General features: G+C 40.3%; 1 protein-coding gene across 1 annotated transcript; it reads right to left on the bottom strand.

Annotated features, from left to right (window-relative positions):
• Positions 1 to 15522: 15522 nt before the first annotated feature.
• LOC141442371 (uncharacterized) lies at positions 15523 to 16462 on the bottom strand. The gene has a single exon (XM_074107335.1). It carries the CDS (start codon positions 16387 to 16389, stop codon positions 15595 to 15597), a length of 795 nt encoding a protein of 264 aa, XP_073963436.1. The 5' UTR covers positions 16390 to 16462; the 3' UTR covers positions 15523 to 15594.
• Between the last annotated feature and the right edge of the window lie 868 nt (positions 16463 to 17330).

Here is a 17330-nt window from a genome sequence, read left to right as displayed (position 1 = left end):
TAATTATGAAATTGTAATTGTAACCTAAGTTGAGTAGTATATACAGGGTGTATCTGACTGACCATGGGACTTTAAATTGAAGGTTCGATTCTGCTCCCTACTTGAATTTAGATCATTTATTGATCCTCAAAGATTAATTGTTAAATTCAATCAGTGTATCGGACATGGCGGTGTCATCGCTGTCTCTTGGTACGGGGGCCTGCAAATAATTTTAACGTTTATTTGACGTATCTAAAATAATCATAATTTATCAATGCGTCAATTTATCACTTGTTTCACCGTCCATTGATTAAATTCATTTGACGGATAAATGTGATGCCATCTCTGTTTGTTTTGTTTGAATAGTCAGAGACGGCATCACATTTATCCGTCAAATAAAATTAATCAATGGGTGGTGAAACAACCAGTGGTCATGTTTGAAAAAAAGTTGCAGAACAAAAGTAGCTCAGTTACACGAGTAGAATCGAACCTTGGATTTTAAGTCCCCGTGGTCAGAGACGCTCTATAAAAATGTAGGGACCAGTGCGATGAACCGGAGACCTTGTAAAGTTGGCCATACACACTACGGTTTGCCGGAGAGGTTACCTGCTTGTAGGTCAACCAGTGTGAGGGCCGTCTCAGGCCATGCGAGGCCCTGGGGCACACAAGAACTTGGAGCCATTTTGGAAAGTTTTTTTTATGCTATGAATGAGCTATTTTATGTATTACACACATCGAATTATAATGTAAGTACTTTTGGTTAAGATACGGGATTTATTTTGAACTAGCCGGTACCCGCGATTCCATCCGCCTAGCATTCGATTACCGCTATCCAGCGGAACTTTGCAATTTTCCGGGATAAAAACCATCCTATGTCTTTCCCCGGGACCCAAACTAGTCAGTTCTACGGTAAAAATGGTTCAACTTTTTGAACTCCACATATTTTATTAACGTTTATCTAGTAATTTATAGTAAATTATATTAGTAAATTATTCTACTGCTGACTCTACTCATGGTGGCCGTGAACTACTAAGAGTCTTCCGTGACTTCGCTCAGATTTAGGAATTATGACTGCTTATTATAAATACCATATACCTACCATATAACATGACGTGTATGTATAGCTACACGCTTAGGGAGTATCCGACATCTTTGGCATACTTACTTGTTGTACCTATTATTATGATTGTGTATTTCATGATTTCATGTACTTATTGTTTGTTTTAGTTAATAATTTTTGTTATTGTGTCACCTGCTAAATTCTATTCCGTACTTCTTTACGGCTAAATAATGTGCGTGCATGCGTGTGCAGTGCATGCTTGTGTGCGTGTGCGTGTTTGTGTTTTTTTTTTCAGTTTGTAATATACGTTTAGACGACCAGGGGCCTATAGCATAATAAAGTACAAGCTAATACTATTAGTGATTTTGGTTGTAACTTGTAACTTGTACTTTTCTGTTGCATAATAAAACATGAGTGATAAATATACAAGTGAATAAGTACAAGCTAATAATATTAGTGATTTTTGTTGTAATTAAAGGACAGGATCAACTTCAGGAAAAACATTTTTTTTTTTTACTTTTATTAATAAAGAAATTTAAACAATTTCATGAAATTCTTTTATGTTACTACTAATGTATACCTTGTGAATATTTTGCAATAACTGAAATTTTTTCCATAAAATTATTATTTATAAAGTTCGTATAGATCTAATTAAAACAAATTATTTACATACATAACAATAAATACTATCTAACATCCAAGACTAAAACTATTTATAAACTAAACTATGTTACAAAATAAAAACGTCATCCAAATTTTCTGCCCCAGGCATTGACCCCAAGACACTGGCAGCATTACCTCTCTGAACTGTTATTCCTAATCTTTGCGAGAGGTAAGTGCCAGCCCTGGGGTCACCTGAGGCCAAAACCAGACGAGTAGATAAGTCCTTGATAATTTTTTTTGTGTCTTCCGACCATGGACCCATTGTCTCGAAAGCAAGCGCCGCAAACTCATGATAGTTTGTTAAAGCTGAGTATTTGCGGCGCTTGTTTATCTGAGCCTGTTCAGCAGCCGCCCCAGCTCTGAGCGCGGTTCTCTGGATGTGAGACGCGGCTAGAGTGTCGACACACGTCGCGTCCCACACCAAAGTTCGTCCCAAAGTCCAAGGCACTAAGGTGGCACCATCCGGCCTTTTTCCGTCGTCCCTCAACAAACCGCACGGCTCTAGAGTTGCTGGAATTGATGCGGTAGTGAGGGCCCGACGGATGAGGTCATTTAGCGCACCATGTCGATATAAGCGGCCAGCACTTCTTACACATGACAAACCGTGGCGGCCTAGATGATCCACTTCCTTACCACACTGGCATCGGTGGGGCTCACAAACTCTGTCCCTCAAGCGCAAGCAGACAGCTATGCGCAAATGCGCTGGATCTAGCATAGTGCCCAAGTTTGTAGACGGTAAGGCATGCAGCCAATGACCTGACTCCCTTTCCGAAACAGCAAGAATTCTTGCTCGGTCGGCGGCATCTGGGGACTGAAGAATTAACCGATTGTGAACTAGCTTTACCGTTGGTAGATCCCATAATCGTTGCATACACGCTTTGGAGCCTGTCGGGGCATCTTCTTCAGGGCACAAGGCGCGCCAAACCTCTGTAGCCTCCATCAAGTACGGGCCACCAACATCAACAGAGTTGGAAACGTTTAGAATCTGTCTGATGAGTGGCACCGAACTGTTAACGGAGGATAAGAAGGCTGGAAGCGCTGTGCTTGAAGTTGTTCTTAAGCCAAGCCCGCCCAATTTTATTGGAAGTGAAGCTTGGGCCCAACAGCGATCGTCAAAGATACTGTTTAGTATTTTCGACACGGTTTCTCGCAGGAGGGCGTCAATGTCTTTAGTAAGGTGCGGATGTTTCCATAAGGGACAACAACGGAGTAAATATGTAAATTTAGGAGTAAAAAGGCACATTCGCAAAATGAAAATGGCCGCATGAGGGTGAATTTCTAAAAGCCTGTATACTTAAATAAATTATAAGAATCATCATTATTCTTATTATTCCTGATTTGCATACGCGGTATCCGTATTGTTTTGATTATCGGATGTAGTTTCTAGAATAAACACACAAACTCAAACAAACTCAAACTCACAACATTTATTGACAAGAAAAACGCACTACATCACAACAAAAACACAGTAAAAACATAAATAGGAGAACACCTAGTGTAAATTGATCCAAATTACTTCACAGACCATTTCCGCAGTTAGAAACTTCGAAAAAAGTTTTACGTTGACGTTACTGTTCCCGCCAAGATGTATAATATTTTATTGCAAAGTTCACAGGTTGCCAAATGTCACTCAGCCAACTTGGTTACATGTAATTTTGTGTTTTTCTAATAATATTAGTACGCTTATTACAAGTTAGCAAAAATATGTCATGCAACGAAATTTATTAGTACTTGTAAATAATGATGAATTTGCTTGTAACTTTCAAGATATTATTAGTAATTTATGCAACACAATTTTCTAATATAATTAGTGAAAACACAAAATAATTATGCAACACGAAATAGGACAACTTGTAAATTGCTAACTAGTAACTTGTATTATTTTCTAATATTATTAGTCTAATTATGCAATAGGCCCCCTGGCCTAGTGGTTAGAGAACCTGACTACGAAGCTTGAGGTCTCGCGTTCGATTCCCTTGTCGGGGCAGATATTTGTATGGAAAATACGAATGTGTGTTCTCGGGTCTTGGGTGTTTAATATGTATTTAAGTACCTGTTTATCTATGTATGTATGTTTATCCGTTGCCTAGTTAGTATACATATTACAAGTATATATCTATGTCTATATAATTATATTTATCCGTTGCTTAGTACCCATAACACAAGCTTTGCTAAGCTTGCTTTGGGACTAGGTCGATTGGTGTGAATTGTCCCGTGATATTTATTTATTTTATTCTTTTACGTCTGCAATGCCCCTGGTGTTGCAGATGTTTATGGGCGGTGGTGATATCTCTTACCATCAGGAGACCCACTTACTCGTTTTCCATCCAGTCGAATAAAAATAAAAAAAAAGCGTACTAACCTATCCTCAGCCACTCAGTGCCACTAAGTGTCCTACAATTTTGTCCAAAAAGTGCCCTACTGGTTAAGGAACAGCCTATTCACACTAGCCTTAAATAGTCCTAATGAGGGCTATCGCGAATGAATTCGCCGCTAGAGGCGCTAGTGTAGCGTGAGGTTTCCGAAATGTCAAATCTCATAGTTTTTGGGTGAGCTACGCGGGTTTATTTATAATTAGAATTTTTTTGTGAATATTTTGCATTACCTGAAATTAATTATGGCAATTATGCGTTACGGGGCAATGAATGTCTGTGTTTTGAGACAGTTTTGTCTTTTGGAAACTTTTGTCCTCCCTTTTTTTGCCGAACAAAACGAGACTAAGCAACACTGTGGTTGCTGGATATTTTTATGGTACGGTTTTAAGGTGTTTTAAATATGATTTTAATCTAAACTTTCTTTTAAGGCCCGTAACCCGTGGCTTTCAGAGTTACTCTGAAAGCCACACTTAAAAACCTCACGCAACAGTGCGCCATCTAGTGAGACAAAAAACGATAGCCCTCATTTGTCAATTGTTTGAGAGATCCAACTGTTTTCGTAGCAGCTGTTGACTCCTACCCCTTTTTAATTAAACCGCTAGAGTTGATTGACCAATGTCAAAAGTTGGTTCAATTGTTTTGCACAAGTTCCGCAACACAAAACGGTCACGTGTGTTGAGCACGTGACACTGACACGCGCTTTCACGCTACATAGTCAATCTAATAGGTCAATTGGACATGTGTCAATTAACTTCAAACCTATGTACTTAACCCGTCGCGCGACCAACGACTTTCTTGGGTAATTTTGGACTAGTACCCTATGTTAAAGGGTGATCGAAACTAGTAACAAAACCGGCAAAGAGCGTGTCAAGTACGCTCGAAATAGGGTTCCGTAGACATTACGCAAAGTTTATTAGTATTTTTCTAAGGATTTCGTATTTTGTACGGAAAATTCCAAGTTTAGGTATATTTTATACCTTAGGCTGCTATTTACTCTTAAACTACTAATAATTCTCTAATGATTTAAACTCCCTAATGATTTAAAAGACCTTTCCAAAAATATCCCACACTACAAGGTTGGATAAGAAAAAAAAAAAATAAAATTGTTTTTGAATTTTTAATTGTACTATTTTGTAGGCATTGCTTATATATATTCGTGCAAAATTACAGCTTTCTAGCATTGATAGTCTCTGAGCAAACCCCCGGAAGGACAGACAGACAGACAGACATGGCGAAACTATAAGGGTTCCGTTTTTGCCATTTTAGCTACGGAACCCTAAAAATTGTCTAATCACTTAGATACGCGCCACTGTGGCGCGCAGGGCGTTCGATGGGTTAAATGGCAGCAAAATGGCTTTATTATTGCTGAAACTCTTCTGAAACTGCACGGAATTTTGACTTATATAAATGGCATTCACAAAATGAGATCATTACGTCAATTGGGTAGTTTCGCATTTTTTATCTGGAGGCCCGAGCTATCTTGTGCCCCCGCCAAGTCGAGCAAAACAAAACAAAGGCACGGCCGTACCATACTTTTCTCGAAGTCATTCAGGCTATTTTCAACCTTCAGGGTTTTCATGACTTAAATTTGATATTTGAATCTTGTACCTACTTAGTATCTAGACTAAAATTTCGATACACAAAATAAAATAACGGCGACTTGAATTTTATCAGATCAAATAAAATGAAAAATATTTAAGTATTATTTACATTTTTATCTTAATATTGGAAAATTTAATAAAAAGTATTGTATTTGTATTATTATAATAATAAAAGCATTTTTAGAAAAGGAATGTAATAAATAATTAGTCGCTAACTCGTTAACTACTCGCTTCTCATTCATCGTCAGCGCTGGACAAGTGCCTAAGGCACCAGAAGGGCTACTACGAAATTCGAAGTTCGTATCGTACCATCTCTCTCACTCACGTGTTAAATATTATAAGTTTCGGCGGAATGTTAGGTACGATACAAACTTCAATTTTCGTAGTAGCACCTACGAACTTCAATTTTCGTAGTAGCCCTTCAATCCCAGCGCCGGCGAGTAGTGATCGAGAAGTGTTTTAAGTATGAAAAATTTGTCGCTCTTGTCGTTCAGCAAATTTTTCATAGTTAAACAAGTATTTTGTAAAAAAAAACATACTTGTAATACATTTTTTAATACAAGCTTTTTGCTGACTGTACTTTTTGTTGACTGTACTTGCATTGTCATCCAATTTACGTTTCCGTGCCAAATTTCAAGTCGATGCGATTTATTAACCGTTGAGGAGTTCCGTCCTGCGGAGACGATCCTAGCTGGACCACCAGGATGTTAGTAAGTACAAGATTATTGTATTGTCACCAGATTTCCATAAGTAGGTATGCCAAATTTCAAGTCAACCCGACCGCTGGAAGTCGGTCAGATTAGGTAAACTCGCAAGATTTGACCTGCACATACATAGATATTCCTTTCGGCACCGACCTACGCGACAACACTTCCATCCTCACCATTTAGATGGTTGGCGGTCCTCTACTGTGCGTTTTTCCAGAAATTTCCTGCCTTGCACAGCAAAACTCTGGAATGAGCTATCGCCTGCGGTATTCCCGGACCGCTATGACCTTCAAGTTTTCAAGAAAACCTTAAAGGCTGGCAACGCACTTGTGACTCTTCTAGTGTTGCAGGTGTCCATGGGCGGCGGTAATCGCTTACCATCAGGCGATCCGCCTGCTCCTTTGCCCCCTATACCATAAAAAAAAAAAAAAAAGATATACATACATTGCAAGTTAAATAAAAGCTTGTGACTCGTAAAAACATTCTCCTCTCGCTACGTTCTGGCGGTAGGACGAGTGCCTAATGTAGTAGAAAATTAAAATGGCATTTTCAGCTTTGATAAGACACCTCTGTGTCACCAAAGGATCATGACGTCTCGATCGTCGTCACAGACGACGCTGGTAATCTAATCGGGTGTCTCCGGATTAGGAGCCGGGTTTGGGTTCGTTAACAGACTTTGCTGATTGCCTACTGTAGCCCGCCAAAGAGTGCTGACGTAGATAGGCAATGTAGTTGGATATTTTCATTTAAAGTGTGTAGGTATCCCCCATTTTTCTATAAAAAAATTATGTGCTGATTTTATAACGACCCATATAGAAATACAAACTGTATTTTTTTTCTTCATTCAAATCAATAGCGCTAATGATTGCAGACTAAGAAAACCCGACCTAATCGTCGCTTGCTAACCAAGTCAGGTTGGTAAATGAATTAAGGAGAGACAAAAAAATGATACTTTCCAATTCTGTTATAGTTTATTTTGACGATTTTCCCGTTACATTTTTTTTTAATTCCTGATTTAAGACTTAAGACAAAATGTAAAATTCCGTCATTCAAATCAATAGTGCTAATGATTCAGAGTAAGACGAACCCAGTTACCTAATTTTGAAAAGAAAAGTATAGAGTAGGTGAGACACTAAAAATTATAGAGCTCAGTTATACTCGTATAGTCGCTACTAAGTATCAAGTCAGATTTTATTACATTATTAAGGAGAGACAAAAAATATATATACATCCCAAAATTGACGTTATTATGCACTAGCGCGCGGTCCTCCTAATGCACCAGCTCGAATTATTCCCTGTGAGGAAATTATTGTAAACCCTGCAGCATTTATATTTCTGTGAAATTCCCAATACGCGCCAGGAATGTTACGGATGTAACATTTTTAATTGGATATTTTATAAACGGATATATGTCAAACATAATACCAATTTCGGTTACAGTTACGGATTAAATTATTAAGGATTACCCGGCAGTTTAAAACTGTTAGGATATTGCATTTTTAATTAAGACTGTGCAAGAGTAAAATACAAATAGGAACATACCTAAATGATTTGACTTTAATTGTTATAGCTACGAGTCGTAAATTCCGACTTAGCAATAGAAATAATAAACAATAGAGGCGTAGATGCAGAAGACTGCATCTGAAGTGGTTCTGTCGGCTCGGCCGAGCAAAACCAAAAACCTGTCACAACTTGCCGCATTTAGGCACCGTCCTCGTCCCTGTCCGAAACTATCCGAATTTTTATATCGGATTCGGTTACGGATAGTTTTTTCCTCGGGATATCCGATATTTTCGCTTAGGTACGGATACGGAGTTCACATCCCTGATCTGCACTGGGCCGAAAAGTGGCCTGTGCGTGTAAGAGCCGTGGTGACCTATTTAGACGGAGCCTAACAAACTTTTCTGGGTTCGAACTACGCCGTTAAGAGATTTGCTTTTACGTATCTATGTTTTACACAAATATTCTGTGTAGCGTCATTGCGGTATACCAATTCGGCTAACGAATGCTACGAATTCTATACACGAGGCGGGCAAAATCATGTTTTGATTGAAACATTGAACTGCAGCGGAAGTTTGTAATTGTTCTGTCGATCCTAGTCGATTCAGACAGCTTTTGTTTTTATTTCTCGAAAGTTGGGCTTAAAATGGAATTTCTGGAGGGTATAAATTTTTTGATGATGCAATTCAGTGGCTTGGAAACACATTAATCACTATATGAACGCTAATAAATATGCTTATGTAAAGGTTCTGGGTGAAAGTTAAGTGAACGCTTGTATGCTGAGTGAAATCCTGGCCGAATTCCAAAAAAAATGCAGCAGTGAATGCTTTAAAAATGATCTTTTCTTTTTCTTTGTCGGATACTCTTGTCACGCCAATGTGAGTCACGTAGCACGTCTAACAATCCTACGCCAGTTGTCGCTTCTCTGGCGCAAATTGTTGAGAGGAATATTTTGTAAGGACTTTTATCTGGTCAGGGGATCAAGGTCCTCTTGATCTTTTCCCATTGAACCTTCCCTGCACTACAAGTCGCTCTATAGAGTGCTTCCCACGTCGAGTCACGGAGGATACGAGACATCAGTATGGTATAGCCTCTCCTTCACCTGTTCCATGACCTACTTATGTCTAAAAGCATGGAGTAGATAGTAGAAGTAGAAAAGAAGTAGCCAGGTCCAACTTCAAAAACGTCAGCCGAAGAATTCAAGTCGGATGGGCAGCGTTTGGGCATGTAGCGTGTGACACCAGGTGATGGCCTATGGCTCTGAAACGCGGTCCTTGACTGTTATAATAACCTCTTTGAAAGGCTCTAATTCAACGAGCTACAGAGGGAGCTATGCTTGGAGTTTCTTTGCGCGATAGAATTTAGTATATGGAAATTCGCCAAAAAACTAAAATCAGCGACATAGCTATAGGGGAGAAAATTCCTCAAGTGACGACAACGAATGTAATCGAAGCGTTGGCAGGCCTCTCTCTAGGGGGGCTGGGGTCATCGTGGGAGTTTCGAGCAACAGGTGGATGCAAGTGGTGTTCATTGTGGCGTTCTAAGAGCGAGGCCTTTGTTCAGCAGTGCCACTGCTGAATTATGGCCTCAATAGATATTAATGCTGGCAACTGTCTCTTTCCCCCTCCCCCCGCAAGTATCGGTGAGGTCATAATACAGCAGTGGATCTTCCATTAGCTGGAAGATGCTGGAAGGTGCTGGCAGATGCCATATCTGACACGTCCTTCCGGCCCTAGAAATAGAGTCGTATCAGATATTTATGCACGCTTGTTGTGTTTCTTACTCTTTTTGTATACTCTTTGTTAAATACAACTGACAGACAAAAGGTAAACAATTCAAACATGACATTAGTTTGATACAATTTAAATTTTTGTGTGTTTAAAAGGCAAAATTTCGTATGAAAATTGATTTGTAGTAAATAACCCATGCCAAAATCTTCGGTGAAATATGAAGCTTTTCAGCCATTTGACAAAATGCTACCCGGTTTTGTATCATATCAAAAATCAATCAAATTGTTGTTACCCGTAAGTTTTACATTTTATTTAGAAAATAGAAATCTTTGAGAGTGAAACCTTTTGTTCTGATGGTTCACCTCCTTTCTTCCACTCCGTCCCTGAGCACAGGCCTCCTCACAGAATAAGACTGATTAGGCTATGCCACGCGGGACTAGTGCAGCTTATGAACATTAAATACACCATAGAACTGCTTCGTCTCTCGTTTCGCTTCCTCTTGATATTTTCCTTCTTTGAAAAGCTAGGTAATAAAAGTACCTAAAATTCAAATGTAATTTCGCACAAACAAAATATTAAATGGGGTCCGGGCTTAACGTTTCATCATTCTGAGACTTTAAATTTGGCGTACTTATGTAAATCTGGTGACAATACTAATAATCTGGTAATCCGGCCAGGATCGGTTCCACAAGACGGAACTCTTCAACGGTTAACGGCATCGATTTATAATAGTTAAGATGGCAATACAAGCACTGTAAGCAATAACCTAGCAGGTGGCTTTGCAGGTGGTAGGACCGTGTGCAAGGTCCGCCCGGATTGCTAACACCATCTTGCTCGCTAATCCTACCTAGCAGTGCTTGCACTGTTGTATTTCGGCGTGGAGAGTAAGACAACCATCTTAGGCCTCTAGGTTGCCAACGCATCTGCAATCCCCCAGGTGTTGGAGGTGTCTATGGGCGCTGGTAATCTGTTACCATCAGGAGACCCACTTGCTCGTTTGCCATCCAGTCGAATAATAATAAAAAACCTAACCAGCAAAAAGTTGGAAAACCCCGACTTTGTCACTTCAAAGTTTAATATCTCAAAACCACTGAACCGATTTTGATGAAACATATATAAGAACCATCGCTAGAAAACCAAGCAGGTTAATAAAAAAACCGCATTCAAATAGGTCTACCCGTTTAAGAGCTATGGTGCCACAGATAGACACACACACAGACATACAGACACACATAGCGGCCAAACTTATAAATAACACCCCTCTTTTTGCGTCGGGGGTTAAAAAAAGGTTGTACTAAAAAATTCAATTTTAACAAACTTATTTATACTTTTTTTTTTGTGTGTCTGTGAATGTGAATAAATGCCTTCTTTCTTTCTTTTCTTTATTTATTTCCAGATCTAGACCCCGTCATCTGATATGTTTCAAGCAGTGGACCGCAGATATGGTGATGGGTATTATAAACAGTGCGATAAATCTCAAATGTTGCTTCCGAGACACGCATTGTAAGAGAATGGTTTGTACAAATCGTTCGCTATCTATTTTTTTAGCATTAGAAAGACGGTAAGCGATCTTGACGTGTCTTTTTATTGGAAAACACATTTTTTTTTTTTTATTTGAAACGGGCTACGTACAAATTTGTCACATTAGCCCATAGGGGGAAAACACATTTGAAAAATAAGTCTTAACAAATATGTAACAATTAGCAAGGGCAATGATCAATTATTTTGGTATCGTAAGTAATAGATACTGTTTTTTTTAAAACGTTTTTCAAAAAGACTCGTCAAGATTGTTTTACTTATTTCTAATGCTAAAAAACGAAGTTATACCTGCGTAATGAGGGCTATCGCGTATGAATACGCCGCTAGAGGCGCTAGTGTAGCGTGGGTCTCAGAAATGTCGAATCTCTTAGTTTTTGGGTGAGCTACGCGGGTTTATTTAAAATTAGAATAATTTTGCGAACATTTTGCATTACCTGTTATTATTTATGGCAATTAGGCGATAAGGGATAATGAATGTCTGTTTTTTGAGACAGATTCTAAAACTTTGTCCTCCCTTTTTTCCGAACAAAACGGGACTACGCAAGACTGTTGTTGCTCGATATTTTTATGGTACGGTTTTAAGATGTATTAAATATTATTTTAATCTAAACTTTGTTTTCACGCCCGTAATAACAGACTTTGAAAGCCACACCTAAAAACCTCACGCAGCAGTGGCGCCATCTAGTAAGACAAAAAACGATAGCCCTCATTGCTAAAGTTGGTGTAAGAGCAACCACGCATTATGAAGTTAGATTGCTCAGATTGTTTTGAATATAGAAACTAACATAATAGGATGACAATACTGCAATAAGTACAAAGAATCTTAATTGAATATCAAGTCAGTACCTAATACCACAAGTTAACGTATAGAGGTAGAAAAGTAAATATTTACGGTAGGTACAACTGAGGTATTCTTTGTAATTAAACCACCGTCTAGTTCAATAGCTAGTTTATTACTGGGTTTTGCATCGGCGCGCGTACCTTATAACTATACGTACATATCATTCCTTCACCACTATTTGAAAACAATCTCTTCGTAAATAATTTAATACCTATAGCTAACTTTCTTTCTGGGGCGTAATTGATGTCGCCCTACCAGCTGATCAGCTGTGATCGTCAGCTGATCAGCAGCTGTGGCCGGTTCCGGCGGCGCGGCTGCGCTCGGCGGCAGCGCCGGCGCATCCGGCGCAGCGGCGGGCTCGTGCGCAGACGGCCCCCGCTCACCCGCTTCCCCCTCACAATCTATCCAAATTTCATCCCCAGCCTGCTCCGCAACACTGCATCCCTCTTCAGGGCAAGCTTCCTCCGTGGTTGTTTCCGTAGGTGACACATTTTCACCAACAGTTCCGTTAGGTATATTGGATATACTACTTGAAACAGGCAGAGAAGGAAATGAGGGCAATCGATCATCGGAAGGGGCATTGTTTTGTTTGGGAGTGTCTACAGAAGCAATACCCTTGTATTTCAATAGGTGATCCACATGTCTAATACAATGAGTCTCATATTTGTTTACAAATATTTTAAACATTTTGTTGCCTATTTTTTCTACGATTTTACCTAACTCCCAATTTTCCTTCCTTGCACTGTACCACCGGGCCCACACGTCATCACCAACTTGAAATAAACGGCGATTCACACACGCGTCGGTTGCCGCGTCAATGTTAATTTTTCTGTCTGAGGGTAATATTAAATCTAGGCGGGTTCTCAACTCTCTTCCGAACATGAGTTTAGCTGGTGATTCACCGGTTGTACAATGCATTGAATTTCTATATTCAAACAAATAACTTAACAATTGTTCATGTACTACTTGTGGAGATAAATTGTCTTTTAAAATATGTTTTAACATTCGTTTACAATTACGGACTGAATTTTCTGCTTGCCCGTTACTGTTGGCATGATATACAGGAGAATTCATATATTTGATACCATTGTTAGCACAAAATAAATTAAACTCTGCACAATTTATTTTAACATCGTTGTCAGATACCAAAACCTTAGGTATACCGAATATTGAAAATAAATATTTTAATTTCGTTATTAAATATCGAGTTTGGGTACCCTGCTCCATGTGTAAGCATTCTACCCATTTACTATGTGAGTCCACAACAATCAGATATACCCTTTGCCCTATCGACATGTAATCGATGTGCACGCGGTGCCAGGGCGCGGGCGCGGGCGGCTCGCGCGGCGGCGCCGGCGCAGCGCCGCGCACGCGCCGCACGCGCCCGCGCAGCGCGCGATGTCGCCGTCAATGCCGGGCCACCACATCCTACCACGCGCGTTGGACTTCATTTTGACTATGCCTAGGTGTGTGCTATGGAGCTCGCCTAACATTCGCTGTCTGAGAGACGTTGGAATTACGACTTTGTGCCCACGCAATAGGGATCCATTTTCAAATTGTAAGTCGGTTCTGCAATAAAAATAAGGTGCGATCTCCTTACAATTTATTTTCCGCGGCCAGCCTCGATTCATGTATCTAATGACCGTTTGCAAAGTTTTATCATTTTCAGTGGCCTGCTTGATGTCATGTGACGTGACCGCCGCTGACACCGTATCTAAAAAATTTAGTGCACACAACGAATCGAATTCCATGTCACTATCACTGGATGTGACAGGCAGAGGCGCGCGGGAGAAATAGTCCGCCACTAGATTGTTTTCACTCGACGTGTACTGTACAGAGTAATTGTATGCCGACAGTATAATGGCGTACCTCTGTAACCGTAAGGCCGTAGTGGCCGAAATTCCATTTTGGGTGTTAAAAATTGAAACTAACGGACGATGGTCCGTCTTAAGAATAAATGGATCACTACGACCGTACAGGTATTGGTGAAAACGTTTCACAGCGAATATAATAGCAGTCGCCTCCTTTTGGATTTGACTATAGTTACGCTCGCTCGAAGTGAGGGAGCGGGACGCGAACGCCAGCGGCCGCTCGCTGCCGTCGGGCGCGCGCTGGCCAGCAGGGCGCCCAGCCCTCCGGCCCGCGTCCGCGCTCAGCACGAGTTGCGCGCTGGGCTCGAAGTGCGCCAGCACGCGCTCCGAGGCCAGCTCGCGGCGCACGGCGCACACGGCGCGGCGCTGCCGCTCGCCCCACTCCCACTCAGCGCCTGCGCGTAATAACTCATGTAGTGGGCTCAACAATGATGACGCGTTCGGTATGAAGTTTCTGTAGTAGTTTACTACACCTAGGAACCGTTTGACTTCCGTCACATTAGTGGGCTCGGGAGCATTTAAAATTGCCTGAACCTTGTTAGGGCACGTCTGTAAGCCGTCCTTACTGATCACGTAACCTAAATAAGTAATACTGGTTTTGAAAAATTCACATTTGTCTTTTTGTAAACGAAGTCCGGCTTCGTTTAATCTGCTTAAGACTTCTTTTAGCCTCTTTAAATGTGAACTTTTGTTAGGGCCAGTAACACAAATATCATCAAGCCAGCAGCTCACGCCCTCAATGCCCGAGAGGAGGGTTTCCATTGATTTTTGGAAAATCGCTGGTGCGTTAGCGAGACCGTACACTAAGCGTGTATATTTAAATAGACCTCTCGATGTATTGATGGTTGTGAGCTCCTGCGATGAGTCATCTAAAATAAACTGGTTGTAGGCATTTTTTAAATCTATTTTGCTATAATGTTCGCCTCCACCTAATTTAGCAAAAACTTCCTCTATTCGAGGCAGCGGGTACTTGTCCACTATGAGGTCTTTATTAAGGGTTACAGAAAAATCGCCAGCAATCCTGACCGTGCCATTGTCTTTAAGAACAGGCACTATAGGCGTAGCGTAATTAGAGTAATTTACGGGGCGTAAAATACCTAACTTTACCAACCTGTCCAATTCGTCATTGACCTTGTCTTTTAAGGCAAAGGGTACAGAGCGCGGTTTAAAAAATTTCGGAAATGCATTTTCTTTTAGATGTAAGTTAACCTTGAACTTGTTAAACGAGCCAAGCTCGTCGCGCCAAAGGTTTGGGTATCGTTCTAACAATTGGTTCACGTCGTTGTCACCGCTAATTTTATTGATGCTTGTAGTCAATACCAGATTAAAAGCAGACATAAAATCACGACCAAGCAAAGGCGGCCCAGCTTATTTAAAACAAAAATATTTATGCTTTTCGTTAAACCATTATAAGTAGCTTGAATGGTAAAAAATCCAAGTGGTGAGACTTTATGTCCGTCGTACAAACACATCTTTACTTTACAAGCATTCAATTTATACTTTCCAAACATCTGTGTATATAATTTTTCTGAAATGACACACACACCTGAACCAGAATCTAATTCCATAGAAATATTTCTACCATCTAAAATTACATCTAAGACAATCGGTTTATTTGAGACGTACCTTAGATTAAAATTTTGGCATTCTTCACAACACTGGTCACCTTCGTCAGTCAAGTTCTCTTCAAGTTCACTTGCAATGCAGTTCACACGCGATGACTGGCTTTTACACACTTTTTTTTAAGTGCCCTATAACACCACACTTCTGGCATCGATACCGCTTGTAGCGACAACTGTCTCCGCCATGGTTTTTCATACCGCAAATGTTACACCGGAAATCATTTTGCTGGCGCTGGTCTTGGGCAATGGGCGGCGCGCCGCCGAAGTCGTTGCCGCCGCCGCCGCGGCCACCGCCACGGCGCGCCTTGCCCCAGCCGCTCCGGCCTGATCCACTCGCCTTTGCCACGTAGAAGACTGGTTCTTGCTTAATGCTGCTGGCCATCTCAGTCTTGGCTTCTCTTGCGACCGCCGCTTTCTCTGCGATCTCTAGTGCCGCCGCCAAAGACAAATTTGCCTTGTTTTCGAATAACTTATCCCGTTCAGGACCAGAGCCCAAACCTAGGACGAAACGATCAGCTAAATTCGCTTCCAGAGCCGCGCCGAAGTCGCAAAAAGTTGCTAGACCTCTCAATCGCGCCGCCCAGTCTCCTAATGGCTCGCCTGGACCCCTTGTCGCCGCGTAAAATCTGGCTTTGTCCGCGTATGTGCACTGCTTCTTCTTGAAATGGCCGTTGAGTAATGCGATCAGCTCCTCGAATCCAAGCGTCTCCGCGTCTTTTGGATGTGCTAGATTCCGAACAAGGCGGTAGGTTTCGTCCGTTAGATGCGTGAACAAAAGAGCGCGTTTATAATTTACCTCCGTCACCTTGTTCACCACAAAAAACTGGTTCAATTTACTGTAGAATATTTGCCACTCACTGGTTTTGTGATCAAAATTCGATAAATTTCCGAGAAACGACATCTTTTAATTTTTTTTATTTTTATTTTAAGCGCGGGTACTTTTATCCTCGATCGACACTGAGGTATTCTTTGTAATTAAACCACCGTCTAGTTCAATAGCTAGTTTATTACTGGGTTTTGCATCGGCGCGCGTACCTTATAACTATACGTACATATCAACAACACAAGATTAACCCAATGAGCTATATAGTTTTCGAGTCACCCTGTTATTATTTTTTATGAAAATTGAGCAGTATTGCCTTGACAGCTATCATTATAATGTTCTTTATTGAGAACACTGAGCAAGACGAAGGAAGAATAATTACAATATCTTTGATAATTTATAACCAAATTATTATGATTATGTTTTGTATATATACAATTCTTATATTATATATATATATATATATATATATGACGAATAGTAACAGCTTGCTGTCATTCTCGTCTCCGAGATAAGTAACGGTAAATAGATAGACTTTACTCAAGAACTGAGACGTCTTTAAATCGTAAACTGAAAATTTATAGTAACACTGATAATAAAAGCTGTTACCGAGTGCGTTACTAGAGTACTAAAACGTAACGCATAAAATAAGACGATAATATACCTATTTATTTCATCTCACTGTTTGCACTGCTTTTAAATAATAAAAAAGTAAAACAAACCCAAATAAAGAAAACAAGTCTAGTGGTCTAGAACTCTGTTGATTAGCTAAAGTTTAGCAATCGGGGCCCATTCAAAATCGTGACCAGCTCGAAAATTCTCAATAATCGGTCCAGATCCAGACTGCTCAACTTTAAGGGCATATAATAATAGTACCTATAATCTGAGCACCTACTTCACGTGGTTCTGGAATTCTGGATACTCGTAGAATTAAAATTGACGAACCATACAGTAAAATATTTCAAAGAAAACATAAATTTGATGACTATTTCTTTATGCCCGCAAGAATGAAAACTTTA

Source organism: Choristoneura fumiferana, chromosome 25 (genome assembly GCF_025370935.1).
Source record: "Choristoneura fumiferana chromosome 25, NRCan_CFum_1, whole genome shotgun sequence".
In the NCBI taxonomy this organism is placed as follows: Eukaryota; Metazoa; Arthropoda; class Insecta; order Lepidoptera; family Tortricidae; genus Choristoneura; species Choristoneura fumiferana.
Note: the sequence above shows the minus strand (reverse complement) of the source record. Positions and strands in the feature narration are given on the sequence as shown.

What these genes read in the sequence shown, in the direction of transcription:
- LOC141442371 (XM_074107335.1), bottom strand. Translation starts at nt 16,389, where the DNA reads ATGTCGTTTCTCGGAAATTTATCGAATTTTGATCACAAAACCAGTGAG.